This window comes from Toxotes jaculatrix, chromosome 9, assembly GCF_017976425.1.
Source record: "Toxotes jaculatrix isolate fToxJac2 chromosome 9, fToxJac2.pri, whole genome shotgun sequence".
Taxonomy (NCBI): Eukaryota; Metazoa; Chordata; class Actinopteri; family Toxotidae; genus Toxotes; species Toxotes jaculatrix.
In genome coordinates this window covers 15042126-15065961 of record NC_054402.1, presented here as the reverse complement: position 1 = coordinate 15065961, position 23836 = coordinate 15042126, and the positions used below count along the sequence as shown (strand labels likewise).

Here is a 23836-nt window from a genome sequence, read left to right as displayed (position 1 = left end):
ATCACTTTTAAATACTGTCATGTTAATGGAAAGTCCAGTGTGCTCAAGCATATGCAGAGACATTAAATATACATTTTATTAAGCCTTTGTAAAAGCACCAAATGTAGTAAAAGTAATTTAAAGTCATTTTAAAAGTAAATTAGTTTAATAAATGTAAAACAATTTGATGAATGAGTCACTTCTTAGTTGTAAAGGAGATTCTCCTCATTTCAGATCAATTCATTTTCCCTTTCTCATGGTGCAGGATGATAGAGAGGAGAAGCCTTGAAAAACCACAATAATCCTGACCCTAAACATCCATGCCACTGCTTATGGTATGAATAAACAAACCTGTACAGCAGAATTCTTTATGTAGTGAATGATAGAAACTGATGACAAAATCTGTTTTATAGGTCTGAGCTAAAGAAAGAAACAAAGAAAGTGCTCACGCACTAGAGTTTACACACCATTCTGTGTGTGTGTTTGAACCATGTGCAGAAGTGTGTTTTCATGTTGCAAAACCTTCTGTACCTCGTGTAGTTTGGACGCCGTCTTGGAGGCCTGACAGGTGCAGCCGTTGTTCCAGTTATCAGTTCCGCAGCCGCAGTTGCCTCCGCAGCGTTTGACCAGCAGACATCGAGGGAAGAAGACGGCGTTGGTGGCCCTCAGCTCCTCGCGCAGGTTTACGGAGTAGTTGCGTGGGGTGCAGCTGTACCGCTTGACGTCGTCATAGAGACGGTTCAGATCAACTGGACAGTGCGAGAGAAACAGAGAGAAAATTATTCATTAGTGAAGTTTTTGCACTCTTTAGTTTTGCTCTTTGGGGTGTTTTTGCACTGCACTTAACAGGGGTCATTTTGCAAGAGGACTTTGTGTTTGGCCTATACTGTGACATTTTTTTTCTTGTATTTTATGTTGCTAACCATTAAAATTTGGCCTTCCAACTTACTTTTTCTGTATTTTAATACAATGCACCTGCTGTTGGTGGTAACATACATCACTTCCTCATCAGCTGGTATTTGGAGTTACTATTGTGTCAGATATAAAAAAAAAAACAACAACAAACAAATAGTTGTTTTTCTAATGCAATATTGGCCTGCAGTATGACAGTATAAGGAAGGCTGAGAGAAAAAAAGCTATTTTGATTTGTACGGTTATGGCTCGTCTGTTGCTTCATATCACCATACACTGAAATGTGCATAATATTGGAGACAGAGATGAAACAATGAAACGGAGGGAAGTAAATAAGGCAAAGTGGCCGTGATTCACTCTAAAAATATTCTCAGTATTGATTGAATGAAAATGGTTGCGAGGTGGAGAGAGATGGTTAGTTATGAGCACAATCGCAATAACAACTGACTGTAGATGAACAGCTGGGGAGATGAGTGGCAGAAAGAGAGAAAACACAAAGGCCACAAGAGGAAGCAGGGGCCATTAATTGATTGTAGATTGGATGTATTGACCGCAGTCTTTTCTTCATGTCATCACTTTGGAGAAAAATCACCTTGTTTGTGTATGTAGGGACCTTTGTTCACTGGCTTGGCATATAGTGGTTCAAAACTAATTTCAGGTGAATCAAAAGGATTATAGGACAAGCTGATGGTAAGTGAGGGACTAAAGCACTGTCTGTATTTATGTATGTCTCACTCGTACTGGCATAAGAGGCCACTGACTGACATAAATGCACATTGTTGCCCAGCACAAGGAGAGCCTGAGGTCAAACTGTAGCAGTTGGACATTTATTTTGAGGCTGCTGAATGTCTGAAAGGCAAAGATTTGTAATATGTAATGTGCTTAAGGAAAGAACCATAGCAATCATCATACCATAACCAGCGTTATGGTATGGATTTTCTAACATGATGCTATAAGCATGACAGAGAAATGGAAAAAAAGAAGGAGGCGGAGAATGCATTTTCTGTGGGAGTACTTGATTTTGCTTATATTCCTCAAGGCAGTCCAGAGTGACCACAGGTGGTGTGAAGGACAGAAGAGACAAATAAGAAAAAAAGGAAAAGAGATGAGAGAAAGAATAGAAAGGATGGTGAGAGAAGAGCACTGTTCAGTTGCAGATTGACTGCTCTCTTCATTGAAGTCGTCAGCAGGATAATAATCACCTCACTGTCAGTAGCATGGGTGGTGATTTCTCTTGGCCATTAGACCAGTGATTCTGCTTTACCTTACAGAAATATACACAACCAGTGAAGCCACTTTTCTACTTTTCAGTGTTGCTCTGTCTTTTAAGTGATAGAGCAGGAAAAACACAAAGTTATTATTCTATTGTGACTTGTGTATAATATCCAGCAATGAGCCATCATTTATGTGAAAACATGCACCATTGTTAAGCACGTCGCAGCCCCGCTACTTTACCATTATTACACAATGGCCACAGTATCATTTTAAGTCTTTGAAGACAGTCAGGCATGATGTCAAATTACAAGAAGCATGTGAACTATTTCAAGTAATGTGCATTCCAGTTTGATTTATTTAAAAAACCAATAAAAAGAGGTGTGAAGGGTTAAGGACATTGCCTTAATGGACTCCAAAGGTTCACAGGGGACAGCCTTGAGCACCAAGGGAGGCACCCACTGGACTACAGACTGACGCTTCACTAGCTTCAGGAACCACTTAAGGGTGACTGAGTCGCCCCTCAGCAAAAGCAACATGATAAGAAGAAACTGCTGATGCGTTCACCTTCATGGTAGAATGTGACTGTCTTCTGTCTATTAGAAAGTAGGGGAGAAAGCACTAAATTGATCAAACTGTAGTGGGTTTGAGTTCCTAAACCTCATCAACCCTGCACGTTTTAGGTAGTGATGGAGGAGTAAGTCTGTGCTTGGAACAGTCTGCACCGCAGAGGGGAAGAATGGCATAGTCACCACTGTCTGTAGCCATTCAGGATCCAAATCTCCAATGGCTGGCCAAGAAATGACAACTGGCCTAGTGTACTGTTGCAGCATCATAAGTTGGTTTTCTTTGGTAGGTCATGGTTCTGTTTTTCATTTAAAGGCTATCAGAATTACTGTAGGATTGCAGCCTGACTCTTTCCAAGTTCTGTTCATCCAATGTATCATGCTCCCAAGACAAAGACAACAAAGAAAGGGGGTGTGGAGATCTCACACCATGGCTGAAAGAAAGCAGATGCAGGGTTTGGGTGCGATGGCCATTTCTACAGCCAGCACAAGGTGGGGTTTGTTGTTTCACCCCCACCCAACAAGTCTATCCTATAAAGCACATAGAGGCAATTTCAGGACAAAGCCTGGGTGAATGGGAAAAGCCTTTCTTGAAACAAGTCAAATATCCTTTAAACAAGTTTATTTTCAGTGAAGGTGACTGAAAATTTCTTAGGTCATTAGCAGATTTTTCACTTCATTGAAACACAACAGGCTTTTGTAACGCAATACAAGACACTAGGACTTAGGCTGGCGTGCATTGGCTTGCTTTTGAGCTTTGCTTCAACAACATAGCAATAAAGATCAGTCAAACAATAGAATCTGCCTAGAAACCACATGTACATCGTATCATTACAACAATGATAAATCTGCTTTATGTGCATTATTGTGTGTGTGTGTGTGTGTGTGTGTGTGTGTGTGAAAGAGAAAGCGAAATCAAAGGGAAGTGCAGTCGGGGTCAAGGGAAACCTAATAGTATTGATAATCAATAAGCAATTGTTCACAAAAAGATATCGTTGTGGTGGGGGTTCCATTCATGACACAAATCATGTGGGAAGCTCAATGAACAACAATGAAGAGAGAGAGAGAGAGAGAGAGAGAGAGAGAGAGAGAGAGAAAGGAGCAGGGGACATGGTCATTTGCTGTGGCAACACACAGCGAAAGATGAAGGTGCACCATTCGTACCGACAGCGTTGATTGTGGTTCCATTGTGGTAAAATTGCCCGCACGTTTAGAGAACGTGTTTTATGTGTTTTCTGTTGCACGGCAAAATGACAAGACAATAAGGTTAGATATACGAGTATAGAAAAGAGAAGCAGTGAATGAAAGCTACAGTATGCACATTTATGTGTGCATGCGTCTTTAAGAGACAATTGTGTGCACACCCACTGGAGATGGGCTATATGAAAAGTGGATTAAGTCTAACATTTGTGTGAGTATTAAAAGGCTAAAAGAGGAAAACTGATTCTAACAGTGTGTATATGTCACGTTTCTAAAAAGAAAACAGGAAAGTAACAGAATTTATTGGTGTGTACTGTGGATGAGTGAGAGGCGACAACATTTGGGTTAACTTATAAACATACTCAGTTTCTTTCTAATCATGAAGAGCTGTACTGTGTAACCTGGTTTAAAGTTATGTAAACTTTTAAAAGACAACTATTTACTGAATCATGTCAAATGTCTACATGGTATGTAAACACATAAATTCTAGGATTGCTGTAACGTGATCATTACAGCTCTAAGTAGAAATGTAAGGTGCTGTTTTGCATCAACGTCCTTCTGCTTTTGTATCTCAGCTGTAGATTTGATTTAAAGGAAACACTTTATTCAAAGCATTGTATGTGTGTCTCAACAACAACCTATAGGCTTTATGGAATATGAATTAAAAAAACAGAACCAAATTAAATTTCTGTTTACTGTATATGCAGCAATTAACAGTTTTATAATTTACATGAAAAAATGCAGGATTTTTTTTTTCTTTGTTTTTGGCACTCGTTTACTAATCTGAGATGTAACATCTTGGAGGGCGTATTGAACTTCAACAATTAATTTTATCATCTAGGACTACAATACGAACCTGACATTCTGCTGCTCTAAATACACCTTTGCTCACAGCCTAATCATTTTTCTTTCTTTCTGTTGTGAGAAAGTACAGGCTCTAGAAACCCATCATTTCTATTTTTGTGATTTTAACCGAAGAGCAAAATAACAGATTTTCTGCAAGTGATGGTTTCAGAGTTGATGACAGAATTGTGAGGACAGCTGTCTCTAATGTTTGTTTCCACCTCCCAGGTTGATGCAAGGCCCAATGAGAAGGAGCTGGTCCAAAAGCATATTGAGTCACCTGCTGCTGTATCAGCTCGGATGGACGGATGGTCAATTCTGTCTTTTAACACCAAACACAGAGAAAACACAGGTATGTGTACTTGTGTGCATGTTTATGTGTGAAGACGAAGGCGCATGTCATGTGCTGGTGTTTACGCTTTGAGTGTGCAGGTGTGTTTATGAGTGTAGGCTGTGTACGAGTGTGTGCCTGCACTCACAGGGCTGAGCTTGTGTCTGTTTAAAGAGAATAAGTGCAATCTCAGAAAAGCAGTGGTGTGGAACCATGTCAGGGAGAGTGGGAGAGAAAAGGACAGAGACAGAAAGACTGAGAGCAAGCAAGACTATGAGAATGACTGTCACTCTCACAGGCACCAACATGAAAAAAAGTATAGGATATCTGTGTGTGAGTGTTGAGATTATATTCTACTCTAAAGTTCTACTCAAAAATATGTTTTTCTTATTAGTATTATTATTATTTTTATTTTAACTTATTTATGTCAGCCTGCATGCGTGTGCGTTACTTGGACTTAAAAGGGTCCCAATTAATATTATGGTCAGACTTACTGTCCTTCATAGGAACAAAGGTGGGTGTGAGCTACCGTGTGTGTGTGTCTTAATGAAAACAAAGCTGAGCTGCTGACTGTGGCAGATTTCTGCTCTGCTGCACAGGTTGAATTTCCAATTAGAGAGAGCTACACTTGGTACAGTGTATCAGAGATCTGCTGCACCTATACACCTCTCCGTACTGCTGCAACATGCACAAGCTCCCCATACATGGAGCGGCCTCATGCCAGGCGAGCACACATGTGCACTGATAAATAGAGATGGATTTGCTGTCATGCGCAAATATTTACTAAGGAGCCCTCGGGTGGAAAGAGAGAGAGAGAGAGCAGGAGAGAGATGCAGAGACACAGGTGAGAGAGATGGAATTGAAAGTACTCTGCGTCTGTTGCAAGCTTGAAAACACACACACACACACCCATCCCTGAGCACATTCTCCACATGAATGACGTGTGCCTGTGTAACAAGTGTGTGTGTGCCAGATTTTCATATCTTCTCAAAGACATCCGCTCTAGCTGCGCATCCTGAGGACGAAATCTATTGCCTCAGTGACTGCGGGTCATTGGCACTGACTTCACAGTAAAGAATTTCCTTAGAACTGCTGGTCCCGTCTCACCTTAAATCTGTCACTGACTCACTATTAGACCTCCTAGAGGGCGAACTGCTCATTTGATGATGCAACAACTTAGCCAGGCACTGCTGTTGCTTCATAGTACGAGCAGGGACTACTTTTTCCACAGTAATCTTATGTATTTACAGAAGACTAAGAAAGTTTTATATTGCAGCTAGTCCGAATGCTGTGCCTCTACTGATTCCATGTTTGTGTAAATGTGAAGTACACAGATGCTTCTTCTACCTTTATATACTCCTTCCTACATGTCAAATTAAGTGTGTAGAGATACGCTCAACCGCCAGTCACCCTAATATCATAGTAGACCTCTATCTCACTCAACACAGGCTGGATAATGTGGTTTCAGTTGAATATGCATCACTTCATTAGCACGGTTTCATTGGCGGTCACCTGCGCTGTATTTGATCATACGGCAGCAATGTGGCTCCATCGTCAGTCATTACAGCCCCGGCTAATAATTTTCTTCAGATTACCGAGTCATAGACTTTCTCCTCTGCAGTGTTGTGCCACTGAGTTTTATCTATAGCCCAGTATGTGAGAACAGGCCTCCTACTGAGTGGGTCTTTCTTGGTCAGCACAAGGCTGCACGCTCTCCCCTCCCCACTATCAGACCAGCTACCATCGACTGCACCAGTCTGCAGTGAAATAGTGTGAACGCAGCAAAGTTCTTGAGGATCATCATCTGCAGCACAGTAAAAAGAGGATGAGAACATCGCCGCTCTAATCTTCCTACATTAACTTTGCTCGTTCACTAAAGGCTCCTATGCTTACATATAGTTCTGTGATCATTTCTCATGCCGTGTTTATATTTTAATCCACAGAAATAATTAATAGTTCTGCGAAATGAACCTTCATATGTTCAAGAAAAAATTACTTCCACACTGTTTAACATCATTGTCCAAAAAATGATCAAAGTATCATATGATCTTTGTACACATATGAGAAATATTAAAACCAGTCGTTATTTTAATGGCTGCACAATTTCCACCCGATGATGATGCTTGATAGAAAATATTTTGTATCTCTGGAACTTTGAGATATTCACTAGAAGTCAAAGCAACATTTTCCACCATTTTTTATATTAATATAGGTTGTAAAGGACTCTTTGTGACATGAAAGTGTTGTTAGCATTCCTGAACTACAGTACTGATCAATCAACCCTACAGCTCAATGCAGCCTTTAGACACTTCTACCCTGTTTTAGTTTTTGTACATAGATTGCATATGCATACTGTACATACAGCACTACATTTACCCCACCACAAGAGCCTGGTTGTTATCGAAGTTTACATTCATTTTTTTTAGCAGTTAGAATTAGAATTAGAACCAAATGAAAGTGATTACCATCTTACTAGAAGCATATGTGTTTGCGTTAGTGTTCTGCCAGCCTGACAGGTTGTGAGACAATAATACATGTGTATGTTGGACAGGTTCACATATAGGTCCCAAATAGTTTGTAAAACTTAAAGACATTAAGTATATCTTACCCTTATTGTGTCTGCTAGCCAGTTGATAGGCCCTGGATCTATAGTGTATGTGTGTCTGAGTGTAGATACTGTCCAGGTCCTGTTTCCAGGTGTCTGGGTTCAGGGATCTGAGAAGCTGCTCTACAGTGTCAAAGGCAGCTATAGTCCAGTCCAGATCCTCTAGTGAGAAAGGAACCTCTGTGACCGCGACTGGCATCTGCCCTCCACCAGTGTCCTGCAAAGGTTAAAAGGTAAAGACAGAATTATTACATCTGTTACTTTAAGCTTATTCCACTGTTCATTTATAACATTATTACCTACAGCACATTAGGGAAATGATAAAATAAGCCCATATAGCAGGGTTACTGGAGAGCCAGTGGACAAATGTGGTGATGAGTCCGGTGAACATACTGATATATATATATACTATTTTTAATATTTATCATGAAGTTTATGTATAAAATATGGAAGCAATAGCTTTATGAACAGAGAGAGGATCACTTCTGTCTGTCTGCAGCATTTACTGTGGTGGGGAGGTCAGCTTCTTTCCAAGCTCTGAAAAGATATCCAAGGATTAAGGGGGAGATTTGGAGATATCCACAGATAACCCCAAAGAAAGAAGGACCCATGAGCATAAAAGACACAGTCACCATTGGCCATTCTGATTCTGATTCATCTAATACTTCCAGATCCCAGCTATAAAATTTCAGATGGACCTTTTAGTGAAATGTAAAACAGCTGTCTTTTTTTTTTTTTTAATCTGAGTCTTCTTCCACATAGTAGTCATTTCCTATACTTGTCCCTAGAAATCTGTATTAAATCTCTATACTTATTTTATGTTTCTGTATTGCAGTGTGATCAAAACTAACTAAGCGGTGGCTTTACTGTTATTGTAAATACTCTCCATTCACTCCCCATCTATGTACTCATACAACACCAGCCTGTGGCCTGTATATTTTACAGCACGCTGTCATGCAAAGACTGTTTCACCCCAAATCAGCACTATTATAAACAAACCTGGGTGTGAAACTGAGCTTGAAATTTGAAAATGCTAAAAATAATTACATGCTGCATATGTGAAAATTCAACATGACAGTTTCTCCTAAATTAGTTATAATTTCCTACTTATATATATTGTTAGTGCCATAGTTTTTGCAACAGTGCTTACAAATACAAATACAGACATTCCCACTACATGCCAATATGCAGTTTGAGACATAGATATGGAAAGAAAATAAATATAAATAAGACAGTTAAACAGGGAAGTTCATACTTCTTAAATTAATTAATCTCATATGGCACATATCCTTTTGGACATTATTTCTATTTATATGTTGTTAGTTTTCCACTATACTGAAGAGTGTCAGTAAAATGGGAACAGAAAGGTACCAGCACATCACACAGGTGATTCCCAGGTGGCCACTGCTCCCTGCTGAAGGCTATTTATCTAGAGAGGAGGCAATTGCAATCAAATTCTTATAGCTTGTAGACTATTATGCCTGTGACTTTAGCTGCCATAATCAGTGCTGGCTTCCATACAGGCCAAAGGACAGGGGGGAGTGATGAGAAACTGTCAGAAGCTTACAGAGGAGACTTAGATTGATTAAAGCGAACGTGGGAACAGAAGTGCACCTGTGAGACTTAACATTTGTTAACATTTATTGCCAGAGCTTAAATACAGCGACTTAATAAGTATAAATTAAAAATAATAATTTAAGTATCAATTCACCATGCCATAAAACCGTGACCCCGGCTCATGTAAAATAAATGATGTGACAGCTCTACTGAATACTTAAGTAGAAAAGTCAAAAGCTCCATTAGAGTACTTTTTGAATAACTACATATTGTCATCCAATTCAGGTTGTATTTTATCCCCCTTTCAGAGTGGCGATTTTAAAAAGCTCAAGATCGGCCTATCAGCAAGAAGCTGAGCACTGAAAAATGACCATTATCTTTATAGCTCAGTAGTGTGAAACATTACCAACATAGACTTCACGTGAAACAACCACAAATCACTGGGAAAACCCCCACAGCAGATTTGAATATAAAGTGGACAAACCAACATACATGTACATCCCATCTGCACAGGCAATGACATATCCATACATACAAAAAACCCACCCACATACAAATGACCATTATCAATCCATGCAGAAAAACTGCCACGCAGCCCAGCGCACGCTAATTATTATGATCACATGTCACTGAACCCCGCTGCTCGTTCACACAGACACACAAATTACGCTGATTACATGTACTTATAAAAACATTAGTCTAAGGAAGCATGTCATGTTACATCTCAAGCTTCATGCATAATAAATACAGGTCATACGTGAATGAATATATTCTGTGTGGGTGTGCGCTGCCTTACGCAAATGGACCATATATCATAATTATTAGTTTTCCTACTGTTCTTTGGTGGGCTTAAGAACATGCTTGTATGTGGGGCAATGGGAGTGGACGGCAGGTAGGCTGAAAACAGTAACGTTCCATCTACAAAAACGTTAAGGTAAATTTTTGAAGAAGAGAATTTAAAGCTTTTTTTTTTTTTTTTTTAAGGAAAAACAAAACAACATTATTAGCTTGAAATAAAACACTCTAATCCTGATGATGAATGTGACATTTTCCTAACATGACATTTTTCCCATAGTACAGAAATATTAAATTTACATTTATTTCTTCCATTCAGTGGTTAATGTGTGACTAAAAAGCAGGTCTGGTTCTGGAAAAAAAATATGTTTAATTCTAACAGGGGTCAACCATGTCTTTGTAATTCTAATTTTAGGATTTTTAACACTTATAAAGTGTGTACGCGTGTGTGCATGACTCACCGACATGGGCATAGTGACGGCTTCCCAGTTGGTGTTGGCTGCAGGTAGAGGAGAGTCATACTGCAGGGATGGAAGGCAGAAATAATATCAGTTGATGAGTTGAGCAGACAATGGATGAAGAATCGTACTGAAGAGAAGAAAAGGAAAGCTGATTATTGAATGAAAGAAAAAAACGATTTTGTGCATTATGTTTGTTTAGTACCTTAGTAAGTTAAAGATAAGACACTTTTCAGTTAGTGATAAAAGAAGCTTGATAATGATTGATTGAGGCCATCAAATACAACAACACTGACATAAATAGTTCTCAGAGCAAATAACTATATGATTTAGGTGCAGTTAAAGGAATGATGGTCTTGTGTCAAGGCACTGTGATACCTATGGTATATGTGGAGCCTCAGTAGGTATGTAAGGGGTCCTGTTATGGCCAACTTATGGCTCCTTTAACTTAACTGCACATGGTGGCTAACTTCATTAAAAATGTGAATGTGGTCTTCTTGGTATCTGGCAAATAAATCACTGCTCAGGTATGATTAAGGCAACAAAATGAAAGTCAGATTAGGATCACAGCAATGCTTAAAATTAGGTGTTGCATAGATGTCTGCTGCATAAACACTTCAAAATCTTGGTTGTTGTGGATTTATATGTGTAGAAATGAAAGTGTATCTGTTTCATGACTCAGAAGCGCTGCTGGTGTGGATTACACTGAGGTGATAATGTCACCTAGATGATACTTTTCCTTAATTTTATATTGTACACATTTCTACATTTAATCACAGTTACTCAAAGTGATGGTTGAGGTTTGGCAGCTACAGTAAAAACACTTGTAAAGGTTGAGAAAGATCAACAGATGGGACAGCGACACGGGCTGTCGAAGGTAAACACCTCCACATATCACTCCTCTACCCTTACTTTTTACTTTTCAAATAGCTGACTGAAAACACAGCTTGTAGCAGACAAGGGTGGAGTGTTCACATGTAATGTAATCTAAGGTTATCTAAGAAATTCAGGTGGCTGCCTGTCTAGTTGATGGACTGTCATTATGTCAGCAAAATCCAAAAAGAATTTCCAATGAAGCTGGTCACAGCATGCCTTTGTGTGTGTCTCTGTGTGCGCGCTTGTGTGTCTGTGTGAAAGAAATCAGACTCTGGTCAAAGCACATTTAGGTGATAAACACTCGTCAGACTGACATATTTGGCACACACACACACATTCTTTGTCTTTTTCTCTCCCTCTTCAGCACACAGACACACACTGTCTCCGGCATCACCCTCTTTACTCACATAAAATCTCACTGGCTATCGAATCCCTCTCCTTGAAGAGTCTTAAATACCATCTCCGGTCAATGTGGAACAGTAAATCTGTCTCAGCCACACGTCAAAGACGTGGTGCCCTCACTTTGTCTAGGTCGGTGTGTGTGAAAATGTGTGTCTGTGAATGTGATAGAGTTGACATCAAAGCCTGTCAGTGCACAAAGTTAAACAGATTCTCGCAGGTGGCCTCTGGATAAATGTACTCATACACATAAATGCACACCCGAACCAGCTGGGAATGAGGTCAGAGGGTTTCCTGTAAGTGTGAGTCTGTGTGTGAGTAAACGTATGTTTACAGATTCCTACTCTCATTTCCTTTTAAGGTTAAATGCCTCATGTAAAGCACATCTGGGCCACTTAATAGGATCAGGAACAAAAAAAAAGACAGGGAGATGCGATCAGAACTTGTAGACTGACAGCCTCTCAGTATGCAGACCATGTTCACCTGCCGGCTACGGTGGTTTGTACTGTTTCTGAATAATCTTTTCATCTGATTTATGAGGCAATATTTGTTACAGAAGCTAAAAATAATATTTCAGGAAATGTCGCCATATTCACTGGTGGTGAAGGAACAAATTCTTATTTACAGTAGCAGTCTAGTGGAGGGGACACTGGGGAGCTGCCCTTTTCAACCTCCATTTTGTACAGTTGGACACTGGAACAGCTGAGGATTAAGTGTGTGGTAGAGGGTGAGGAAGGCAAGAGCATTTCCCTGTCGACTTTTACCCCGGATGACCAGGTATCTTGCTTACAGCCAGAGGACGTTTGAGTTAGCAGATAAATCACACCGGCCACTTTTATGCTGTCTCATGTGTCTCTGAGTCTAAGCTAAAGCCAGAAAGATGCTCCCTATCATGTAGCACACTTGCTTTTCTTGTAGTTTACTGTGATTCTTTGGGTCTTAGTCTGTAGTATATTTATATAAATATATTAGTTTTGATACTGTCTCTTGGTGATTGACATTAAAACAGTAGTGAAGCAGAGAATTTACTTATCGTAATTACTCACATAAGCGTCTCTAACTGCTTAACCTGCCCTTAACCATCTCAACTAAATGCCTACCCCCAACGGTTATTGTAACCCTAACCTAAACTTTACCAAGTGCCAAGTCTTTACCTTAAAACAGCCCTTTGAAATAGTAAGACTGGCCAAAATGTCCTCACAGTGCAGAAATATTCCAAGAAGATGGTTTAAAACTTAAATTGGTCCTCACAAAGACAGCAATACAAGCACACACACACACACTCATACATGTGAATGTGTTTTTGCTTTCATCTGGGCTCATGTTCTGTATGGGAAGCACATGTCAGATGACTCTGAGTGGGATTCTGGGAACTAACTTGGATCATATTCCTGGATCAATAGTCTTTTCTCAACTGCACCTGGCTCAGCAGCACTTCACAGGAATACCCACCCAAGACACATTACTGTTACTTGTATGATCTCAGACATCATCATCAATGTTGGCAGGAAAGACGCCCAAAACAAACAAACAAACAGAAAACAAAAAAAATCAGAGGTTCTGAAGTCTTACAAAGATAAACTGGTGTGCCTCTGCCTCTGTTTATGATAAATATAATGAGGCTGATTCATAGACCCTTTCTTTGAGCCTTTGTAAAGAAATAGCTCTTAAAATGTTTATCTTATGCAATCAAAAGGACTCAGTGCTCCATGTGAGGCTGCGCTGCACATGACGAATCATGCCTGCTAAAAGCAGGATATGGATCAAAGACGAATGATTTGGGAGAAAAACAGTGACATGAATAATGAGTAAGGCCTCCGTTTGACTGCAGTGTTGTCTGTCTTGATGGTGAGCTTTTGTTTCTTTGGTGTGGCAAGTAGTTTTATTCTTGTATTAGACATAAGGTTCATTAAAGCTCCCAGTGTGTCCAAACTCTATGTGCATAAAATTTTCAAAAAGAGATCTGATCCAAAACGCACCCAAGATAGTGAGACTTGATTTGAAAAGTTGTCGCCGTGATTTGACCCGGTCATTTCTCGCGCAGTATATAAACAGAGTCCAGATACACTTTTGTTTAGACTTAGCCCCAGAGCAGATCACAGATGTTCCTGTAGCTGTTTGTTATTGGTTAAAAATCACCAGCCTAACACAAACCTAGGTAACTGGCACTGATGGACTAATGTTTCGCTCGTCTTCACAGATGAGAAATTTTCAAATTTTTCGAGCCACTTCTTTTTTAGTAAAGTTTAATGAGATCGGGAGAAAGATGGTTTTAGAGTAAGAGGCAAATTTCATGGTTTGTATCTCTGCCCTTGCACTTGGGAAGAGTGATGGTCATGTATGTATCTTGGAGAGATGGATTCATTTACATGATTTTGAGTTAGAATGCGCCTCAAACCACCTTCAGCATGGTTTTAACAATCTGATTTCAATCCTTCTCCAATGTCTCTTGGATAAATGTACTCAAGACGTATTGAGTGAATAAATCTGAAGACAGAGAACACCAACACTGCAGCTGCATGATGCTGACGTTCTCTGTTCAGGTAGTAGACCTATACACCAAAGACATGCAGCAACAGAATGAGAACCTATCCAGACCTGATGAGACTAAATATAATTTGGTCCTGGCTTGACCTTGTTGTGGGTGAGGGTTTGATTACTAGGAACCCAGAGGTCATGTGTCATTCCAGTGGACTCCTCTGTGTCTTTTTTCTCTCTTCCACTGACTCTGTTTTACTTTCCCTCATGGTTTTTCTTTTATCTAGTCCACCTCAGTCCACTCCATATCTCACTACCGCACAAATGCTCTCCTCTCTCCCTCTGTCTCTCTCTGCCTCTCTCAGTTCAGGTTGTTTTAGTCATTAGCTGACATGCTGATACCATCTCAGACACCTGTTCTCTCCTTCCAGTGCTGTTTCTCCTCATTCTCGCTCTGCCTTTCGCCGTCTCTCTCTTCCTCCTTTCCTCTCCCTGCTTCCTCTCCTCCTCCCTCTTATCTGTTCGACAGGTCTGGAGAGAACAAATTAGACCTGCTAAATTAAGCCACACACACAGCTCCAGTCTAGCTGAAGGGAATCTGTGTGTGTGTGTGTGTGTGTGTGTATGTGAAAGATGGAAAGACACAAACACACTCAAATGCAGATCAAAAACTGATCAAACAGGATAAGCCTCTAGAGCTGGATTCTGTTTTAAATGTACAGAGGACTGATTATTTGACCAGAGGAGAAATCACAAAGGGTGAGGAGGGAAGGAAGACAGAGAAAAGCAGCGGGAGTGTCTGAGAAAGAGAGATAAGGCAGTTGTTTGTGTTTTTCGCAGTGGAGAAAACTAAACTAGGTGCATTTAGTGAAGTACCACGGTGAACCTGCTCTCCAGTATTTTCGGCTGAGGTAATTAGGGGCTCATTTGGCTCGGACATAGGCTACAGTTCTTGGCTGAGATTCCTCTGTTTCCTTCTGTGTAACACTTTTCATATTTCCATAGCAACCCCGAACACTTGGATTTGTTGTGGTGTGGGGCTTTGTGGTCATCTGCATTTCTGCAGTCATCTTGATTTTACTGGCATTTAGTAGAGATGCCATTTCAATCCTGGTGTCTGGACTGAATTAGCGATGGTGATGGAATTAGCGATTTTATCTGTTATTTGATCTTTTGTGTGACTTCTAATGCTTTGCACAGTATTTCACATGTATACGTAGATATACATATGGAAAAAAATCAAAAACCAGCTACACCATTAAAATGCTGCTTACACATGAATGCACGTGTAATAATGTGACTTTATATCAAGAAAAATTTGACAGACCTTTACTTAGGATAAGGCCTAAAACATATTGTCTGTGTAGCCAAAGTCTGAAATACAGTAGTGTATTTCTCTGTGGAGAAACACATCAGTGAGCCACTCCATTGTATTGGGTGATGTTACATCATCACAGTGAACATGGGCACTGTAGTTTTTTTGAGTCAGCCCCTTTTACGCCACCCTGAAGCTGTAAACACTCGCTAACATACCAAATGTGTTTTAATCCACAGCTAAAAATAGTCCCTGGTAAATACACTACTTACTGCAATTTGAATGAATTACAATTCCCAGCAGGAAATGTGCACCGCAATGACGAAATGAGTGAACCTTTTTTTTTTTTTTTTTTTTTTTTAAAAACAACCTAATTTTATGTTTACATTTTCCATAGGAATCGATGAGCTTTGGGCTGAGTGACATAGATATACATGTAGATAGATAGGGAAGTTCAAAAGTACAGACTAGCACATTATTGGCTGTTCTTGGGTCTTATCGTGGGGTTTGTTGCCAATAAGAAATACAAAGAATAACGACCGTCTTATCCTTAAAAATCTCAGCTATAATATTAAAATGATAGTATGAAAGTGACGAGCTGTCAGCAAATACAGTATCTCTCTCTCTCTCAGTCTCTGTCTTGCCCTTTACTCCATCTGTGCTCATACCACTTTTTTTTTCCTCAGATAATAAGCGATGCCTCCAGTTCAACCCCGTCTGTGATTCTGTGTCTCTTCCCCTCTCTCTCCTCTGTACTCATAAAAGAGGAAGCCAGGGAACATCTTTAAATGTCTCTTTCTCTCTCCGCTGCTCGCGCTCTCTTCCCTTTCCCCTCTGATTATAGGGTGGGAGAACATCTTCAAATCAGAGTCCCTCTCTTTCTTCTTTCCTCTTCCTGACAGAATGACAAAGCTAATCTCCTTATCCGTTCATTTGACAGCCTTTAGGAGAACACTTTCTCATCCCTCCCCTCCCTCTTGCCCTCCTTCCCCTATTCCTCCATCTCTCCTCCACTGTCGAGTGGATGTGTGAGAAAAGAACAGTTGGCTAATACATGTTGGCATTTTACCGACTATGTAACTAGTTCCTCCTTCTCCCTGTTCCTCTCCCATCTATTTATCTCCCCATCAGACCATCACTCTCCTTTATTGTCAAGTGGAGGTAAAATAGTGAAAGAAGCATTTTACCTGGAGAATTGCAGTGGTACTTGGGCTGAACCTGATTTGACAAAAAAAAACTTTAAGCTCTGCTCACGATTCGTCAGCTGTGTGTGTGTTTGTGTGTCTGTGTAAGTGTGCGTCTCTCACCAGCAGTGAGTAGTAGACTTTGAATCCCGGCTTTGCAACAAAGTAATCATCGGACTTGAAGGTGACTCTGAGCGTGTTGGTTTTGGAGTTGAGACTAGGTGGAGCTTTCTGCCCACACCAGCGACCCCAAATTATAGTACTGGTCTCTGATTGGTCCTCCACTTCAACAAAGTCATACCTGGAGAGAGAGAGAGAAATGGAGAGGAGGAAAGAGGGGGAGAAAGATAAAGGATGAAAAAAAATTGTACACATCAAAACAATACAAAAAGTAAGACTGAAAATGGAAAAAAAAAACATGAATGGATTAACTTGTTGAGTTGTTTGTGTTTGTTTGTTTGTTTGGTAGTTATTGGTAGTTATCTGTCTTTATGGTAAAAATAACTTTGGCTGATGGCGATTTGCTTTGCAAGAATCTGGATGTAAACAATTTCAGACAAAGTAAATTTGTACCTGATGATGGCGCTAGATGAAAAGTCATGGGATCATCAAGGTCATTAGGCTTAATGGTCTGGGAACCATGAAATGTCCAACAGTCTGGATGATTTGGCAGACTGAAGGCCGCCTTAGAGCCATGCCACTAGTGTGGCAAATAAGACCCACTTTGTAATAAAGGACATAGTGTGTGTTCAGCCATTTCTGATTCTCCTTTGCACAGTCTAGACTAGTTTAGGGATCTTGTCATCAATCCTGTGCTGAGACAACTCTTTTAAACTACTAGGCCGTCCTGCCAAAACACTTGACAACAAGAATTTTGTGGGAAAAGATTATGAATAACTTTGACTAAACGTTCCAGCAATCAACAGCCCAGTCAATTAGTGAGTCCATCTATCAAAGACAGGCAGAAACACACACACAGTCAATGTGACAAACAAGATTTGAAAAAGCGGGCAAAGCTCTTTTCTCTTCTTACCTTTCCAAATCTCTCCTCCCTCTCTTCTCCCCCTGCTGCTCCCCCTTGTCTTTTCAGCAAAGTGCTTACAAAGACGGCTGAATTGCATATGGGGATTAAAAAGTCTATTTTCTCCCCTCAACCCTCAAGGACGAACTTCTTATACGTCTTGCCAAGAAAGCAAACTTCAACCATTCATCTCTCTCATAGTGCTTCCACACCCCTACACCTTTTTTATATTCTTTTCTCTCACATCCTTTCAATCACAGTTCATAGTTGGTGTGCTAATGTGCATACATTATCAAATCATTCTCACATATTTTATTGTTGTTGTTGCACGTCCCTTCAACTTGAGAGTTTCACTCAATAAACTTTTCCTTTCCTCTTTGTCACTCCAAACAGTCCTCTCCATCATTCTTTCTCTCACTCTCTGGTTCTTTAATCAATGTTACTTTCATCTGACTTTTCTCCTTTATAAGCCGCTTGTAATTCATCAATGCTTCCTCCTCTTTGTGCTCTGTTCCTCTATCCTTCTTTCCTCCTTTTGGGTACTGTCTTTTCTCTCCTTTTTTTTTAAAAGGCACTTTATGTCATCCTGCTTACTTCTTTCAGTCTTCTGCTCTAATCCTCTCTCCTGAATTTCATCACTGCTCTCTCCATCTGATTTTTACATTTATCTGTTTCTCTGCATCTCATGTTTTACCTGCACACTCCATTCTCAGCCTCCTCCAGGCCGAAGTGTCCGTCAAACTCCAGATGAATGCGGCTCCCTGGCGGTGACAGCAGTTTCCATGACAACAGCAGGTTGCGGGGGTAAGCGTTAGGGTAGCGTGGGCTGTGGATGTCCCCACTCACTGGCGTTACCGTGATGTTTTCCTCTTTGCGGTACAAGTCTGTGGTGAGGCGATTGCTGTCTGTTAGTGGTTACAACTAATCAGTTAGTTAGTCCAGTTATAATTACAACAAGCAGCTTGTTCACAGACAAGCACAGAAAATGCAGTTCTACATGTAAAAACAAACAACAAACAGACTTTTATGGATTATGGCACGCCTAAATACATACTGTCGAGATGGACCGAAGCTCAAAAATATTCACAGACAAGCGATACAAATACAAATATGATGTTTCTGTCTGAAGATGACATCACCTCAGCAAAAACAGATACTTTAAATCCAGCAAATAACACAACTAATATATATTAGCTATATATTCTATAGCTCGATGGCCATATACACAGCTACAGATATATCAGCTATAATAGAATATTGGCCAATACGTCAGCTTGGCCAATTTACTGGTCAGTCTACAGAGTTCTCTCTGTTGTGGTTTGCACTGTTTTTAATGTGAAAAGAAAACATCTGGAGTAGAGGATAACTGAGAAAAGAGTCATATGGCTCATATTTATAATTATTCTCTAGAGGTGAGTCCAATTTTAAAGAATGCCTTGTTGTGGACAACACTTATGGATATGTTCACGTGTCTGTTCTTGTTGCAAAGTGTACAACTGACCTTTTCACACCCATTAGATTTTGTACACGTGGACAATTTGGTCTGACAGTGGTTCTAGACAAAAGGTCACGGGGTCAACAGAAATATTCAGATTAATTCTCTGAAGATCATGAACATAGACGGCAAATTTGAGAAGAAAACATGGACCAGAATGTAGGTCAAAGGAAAATTACTGACCTAACAGTTTAGGGGTTCATCAAAAACACTGGAAATCATTCTCTGGTGACCGAGAATCACACCCAGATTTATAGCGGCTCTTGAGAACAATGGTTGCACAAACTGACATCACTGCTGTCGCTCTGGGCTAAAAAGTGTTGCAGGAATACATGCACTTGTTAACACAGAGAATAAAGTGTGCATAGTATGTACTGTACATAGAATATAGCATTAAAACATGTTTTGTTCAAATATGCTTAGAAGTGTGTGTGTAAACAACAGTGAAGGACATTACACTGCCTCTGTACTGTCTGTATGCTCTGTCTACTTTACCAGCTCACCACAAAAATACATGCAAACACACACACTACATTTTAAATGAGATATTCACACTACATCTATGTACCAACCCACTGAACAATTCTGCAAAGAGAAAATGAAAAACAATAATATTTGAACTATTAACTATCGTGGACTCCGCTTATGAGCTTTATTGCTTTACTGACTAGTTCTATAAACTCTGATGGTGCTTTCCAAGGTTGTGTTTCAAGTACAACAATTGCTCATCAGTACTGATTAACATCATAATCACACCCACTGAACATCTAATCCTGATTAATCAACTCAATCATAAATCTAATTTTGATACAACACAACAAAACTCATTAACTGTCCTCATCATTTTATTGGTGACTTCCTGAACATTAGAATATATTTTCTTGCACACGTGCTTAGAAACACACACACACACACACACACATACACTTTCTAAGGTCAAGCTCTGTGCTGAGGTAGGCTGACAGGGCTATATTTTCTGAGGGGTGTGTGTTTTTCACGAGAGAGCTGAATGCATAATCAAGGCACCACAGCCTGCACCCAAGGGAGATGACGATGAAGGTTTGGCCTTCTCCTCCACCTCTTCACTGCAAACTTCCCTTAATTCCTCCGCCTATCTCATCCCATCTCTCCCCCCTCTTTACGCTCCTCTTCTCTGCTTCAGTCAGTAATTCTGTCTCATCGGTCATTCAGCGTTCTTTGGCAGTCTCACCTACGGCTAATTTTAGCTTCAGCAATTAACACTGTACCTCAGTGTGTGTGTGTGTGTGTGTGTGTATATATATATATATCTAAGCATTTATGTGTGTGAGAGAGGGTGTGCTTGTGTGAATGTATATGCGTGTGCATTTGTGAGTGTGTGTGTGTGGGTGGTTGTGTGTTTGTGTGTGCGATGGGGCCAAGTTTGTTAGTAAAGGGATTCTTCCACTCTGCTGATCAGAGGCCTGACTGTGTAGGTCCATTCAGTCAGAAAAGTGCTTATGTGTCAGGAACTTTCACCCACTAAGGTGCCTGGGGAACGGAACTTTGTGCGTCTGTGTGTGTGAGCGAGCTTGTCTGTCTGTCAGTAAGGAAAAGTGTGTTGTATGTGTATGTGATCATTATTATTTCTTTATAAATTTAATAAATTTGGCTTTGTCCGTTCTCAGCTTTGTTGGCCTTCTCCACGATATTGCAGCGAGTCTCTCAACTGACTAGAGACTTAAGTAACTAATGCATTTCTAGCCACTAAAAAGTCATGAGATATCATCTTGTTTGTGAAGTTTGCATAATATTTAGAAATTTACTGCTATTGTGCTTAAAAAAAAATCTATCATCAGAAGGCAGTAGAGTGCCTGGAGGTTTACAGATTGTTTTGACGAACAACCTGGCTTCAGACTCAGTGTTTCAGAATTCAACCTCCTGTAGTGTGTTTGACGAAGATAAGAAATTCTTTATAGCTTCTTTCAGGAGTGCTGCTCCGCTCAACTGACCCTGACTTCTGACCTGTTCGGATGGGGCCAACTTTCCCTAACTTACTTCCTAATATTCAACAGTTTCAGAGTTTCTTGTCTCTGTTCTTGAATTATTAACTTCTACAGTGATACAAGAAAAGTGAAACTGCAGCAAAGCAACAACAGACAGATTTTGACTTGTTCTTGCATTTGTTGCATGTCCTCCTGGCGCATCACATCTTTGTTTAATTTGGTTTGATCTCTTAATACTTGATCATGTTTTTGTCTGTTCTGTTGTTTTGTCTTGGATACTGAAAACTAATCTGTCCAGCTGGAAAAGAGACAAACCCAACATGCTGTGCATTTCTTTGTTCTTGTGAAGTTTTATGACAACGTAGGTTAAAGCTTTACAAAACACGGTGGTTTTTGTTGTTGGCTGTCTAAACATACAGTAGGCAGATGTGAAAGGCTTTGATAAACCTACAGCTCAAGTTGTAAGAAGAATAGAAAAAAATATGTCTGGTAAACATCAGCTTTAGTGGCAACACATTTTCTATACAAAGTGTATCCTATTCATTATGCACAACAATAACACTCTACTACTGCTCATTTTGTGTGTGTATGCAAATGCTTGCATGTTTGAGCATGTGTGTGTACTGTATTTCTAAGTGTATGTGTAAATGTGCATATATTGTAGCATGAATTAGCATTTATGCACCCACCCAAGCGCACAAGTGTGTGTGTGTGTGACTCTGTGAGAAAGAAGAGTATGTGTGAGACAGAAAGCATAAAGTAGAAGGAAGATATTAAAATGAGAAAATATGCAAATATGCTCAAGTACCACCCAGCTCCTTTGGATGCTGCTCTTTAGTCACGCCATTGACCTTACTATAAATCATGCAGTGATGTCAGTGACTCCATTGCAAATTCATGCAAATGAGGCAATGATAAGAAAAGTGGGTTGTGTTAAAGATCCAGTCCAAAGAAATTGACAGTGCTGGAGACTGGCAGCTACATTTTGTCGCCCTGCTTTGCAAATGCATGGAAGGCCAACACATATGCTGGCGGCGCAGTGGGATATGCAGTACAGTCCAGAAATCCAAGGCCAGAAACACATTTTTCTTCTTATGTCTAGCTCTGTACTACAGCACATTGGACTTGAAGTGAAACAGCAACTACACTCACTTTCAGCTTTTATGGTATTCATTGTATTTCACCTCCATAGTGGATAAGCAGTGTCAGACAGCAGACGTTACATACATAGTCACCTGTTTTTAAGACTGCAGGAGTTCAACTAAAGTTTTTAAGGCTAACAGTGGAAAGTACATGACTGGCACTGTCAGTCACATGACCTCAATCCACAAGAGCATGTGTTTTATTTTAAAAGCTCCTTATGTTGTGGTAGAGACCTGGCAGTGCATCACGAGGGAAGATACCACGTCTGCTATTCAGACTGACTGAAAAGAAATATTAAATATGGTGACTTTTATTTATTTTAATGCGTTCAGTGTATTATAGATTCCTTCAAATTGGGAGACTAAAGAGGTAAAAAGAAAAAACCTTCACTCATTTATCTGATGTGGATGTTTATACTTTTTGAAATCATCTTTATCACTGTCCAAATTATATCAGTGCAGGGTGGGGATAGATAAAGTAAAAATAAATAAATAAAAGAGGCTGTTATTAATGGGCTTTAACAGGCATTTTAAGATATGTTTTTTTTTTCTTTTTTTCCCAATAAATTGCCTCCATATATGGTGTCAAATAAAGTTTCACTTTAATTTATCTCTCTCACTTGCCCATTCCCTTTGCTTTTCTCTTTAAGACCGCTAAACCGTTGTCAGTTGCACATAAATGTAATTAACATAACAAATAAAATAAAATTGTTTATCCAGATCTAATCTGTTAATTATCACTGCTGCTCTGATGCTCTGATTTTCCAGCATCTGGTTTGTGTTTTAAACAATGGGAAAAGATTTATTCGTTCTTGGTTGTTAATAATTTAGACATTGTTTGTGGTGTTTTTCTTAGGTCTGTTATTAAATAGTTGCAACTATAATTGCATTTATTTAAGACAAGATTAAAGACTATGTATGTGTACCTTTAAAAAGAAAGCCTTGCTGCCATTTGCTGTATTTTAACAGTCGTGGGCAGAAGTTGGATGGTGCATCTGCTTGAGCGGGTAGTAATGGTCGGAAATCCTGTGGAAATGAGTGGGTGAAGGGTTGAATTTTAATAAACAGTCTCAGACTTTTCTTGGACAAATTCTGAGTCCACTCTTTCTAGATGTACTGCAACTAATTGAAGTCCTTGTGTTTTTTTCAGTCCATCTTTCCTGTGGTTACGTTCTTTGCACTTTTTTTTCGAATCATCTGCAACACAAGATCGCAGTTCAGCACTGCTGAACTCCCTTCATCAAAGCCACAAAATCATTCCAATTAATATATTGTGTATTTTACAGGACCTGTGCTCCAAACCAGTCACTTAACATTTATCTCTTCCAAACTTGACAGAAAGTTAATGTTCTGCACTCTAAAGAAACACGATGATGTCAATAGTACTGATAATATCGCTAACAAGTCTGACTCACACCCCTACATTTAAGTACACACGATGTCTGACACTGGCAATTAAGCTTTCAGACACTTATGACACTTAAATAACGGTGACAATGATGCA

The 23836-nt window shown here is 39.8% G+C and overlaps 1 protein-coding gene across 1 annotated transcript in view; it reads right to left on the bottom strand.

Moving 5' to 3' along the window:
* pdgfd (platelet derived growth factor d) overlaps nt 1-23836 on the bottom strand; it is a 48010-nt gene that overhangs the window by 4465 nt on the left and 19709 nt on the right. The window contains exons 2-6 of the mRNA XM_041047296.1: nt 18426-18615; nt 16834-17011; nt 10462-10521; nt 7652-7865; nt 511-728 (exon numbers count right to left, since the gene is read on the bottom strand). Of these exons, the coding sequence (XP_040903230.1) occupies nt 511-728; nt 7652-7865; nt 10462-10521; nt 16834-17011; nt 18426-18615 (860 nt within the window). The remainder of the gene's footprint in view (nt 1-510; nt 729-7651; nt 7866-10461; nt 10522-16833; nt 17012-18425; nt 18616-23836) is intronic.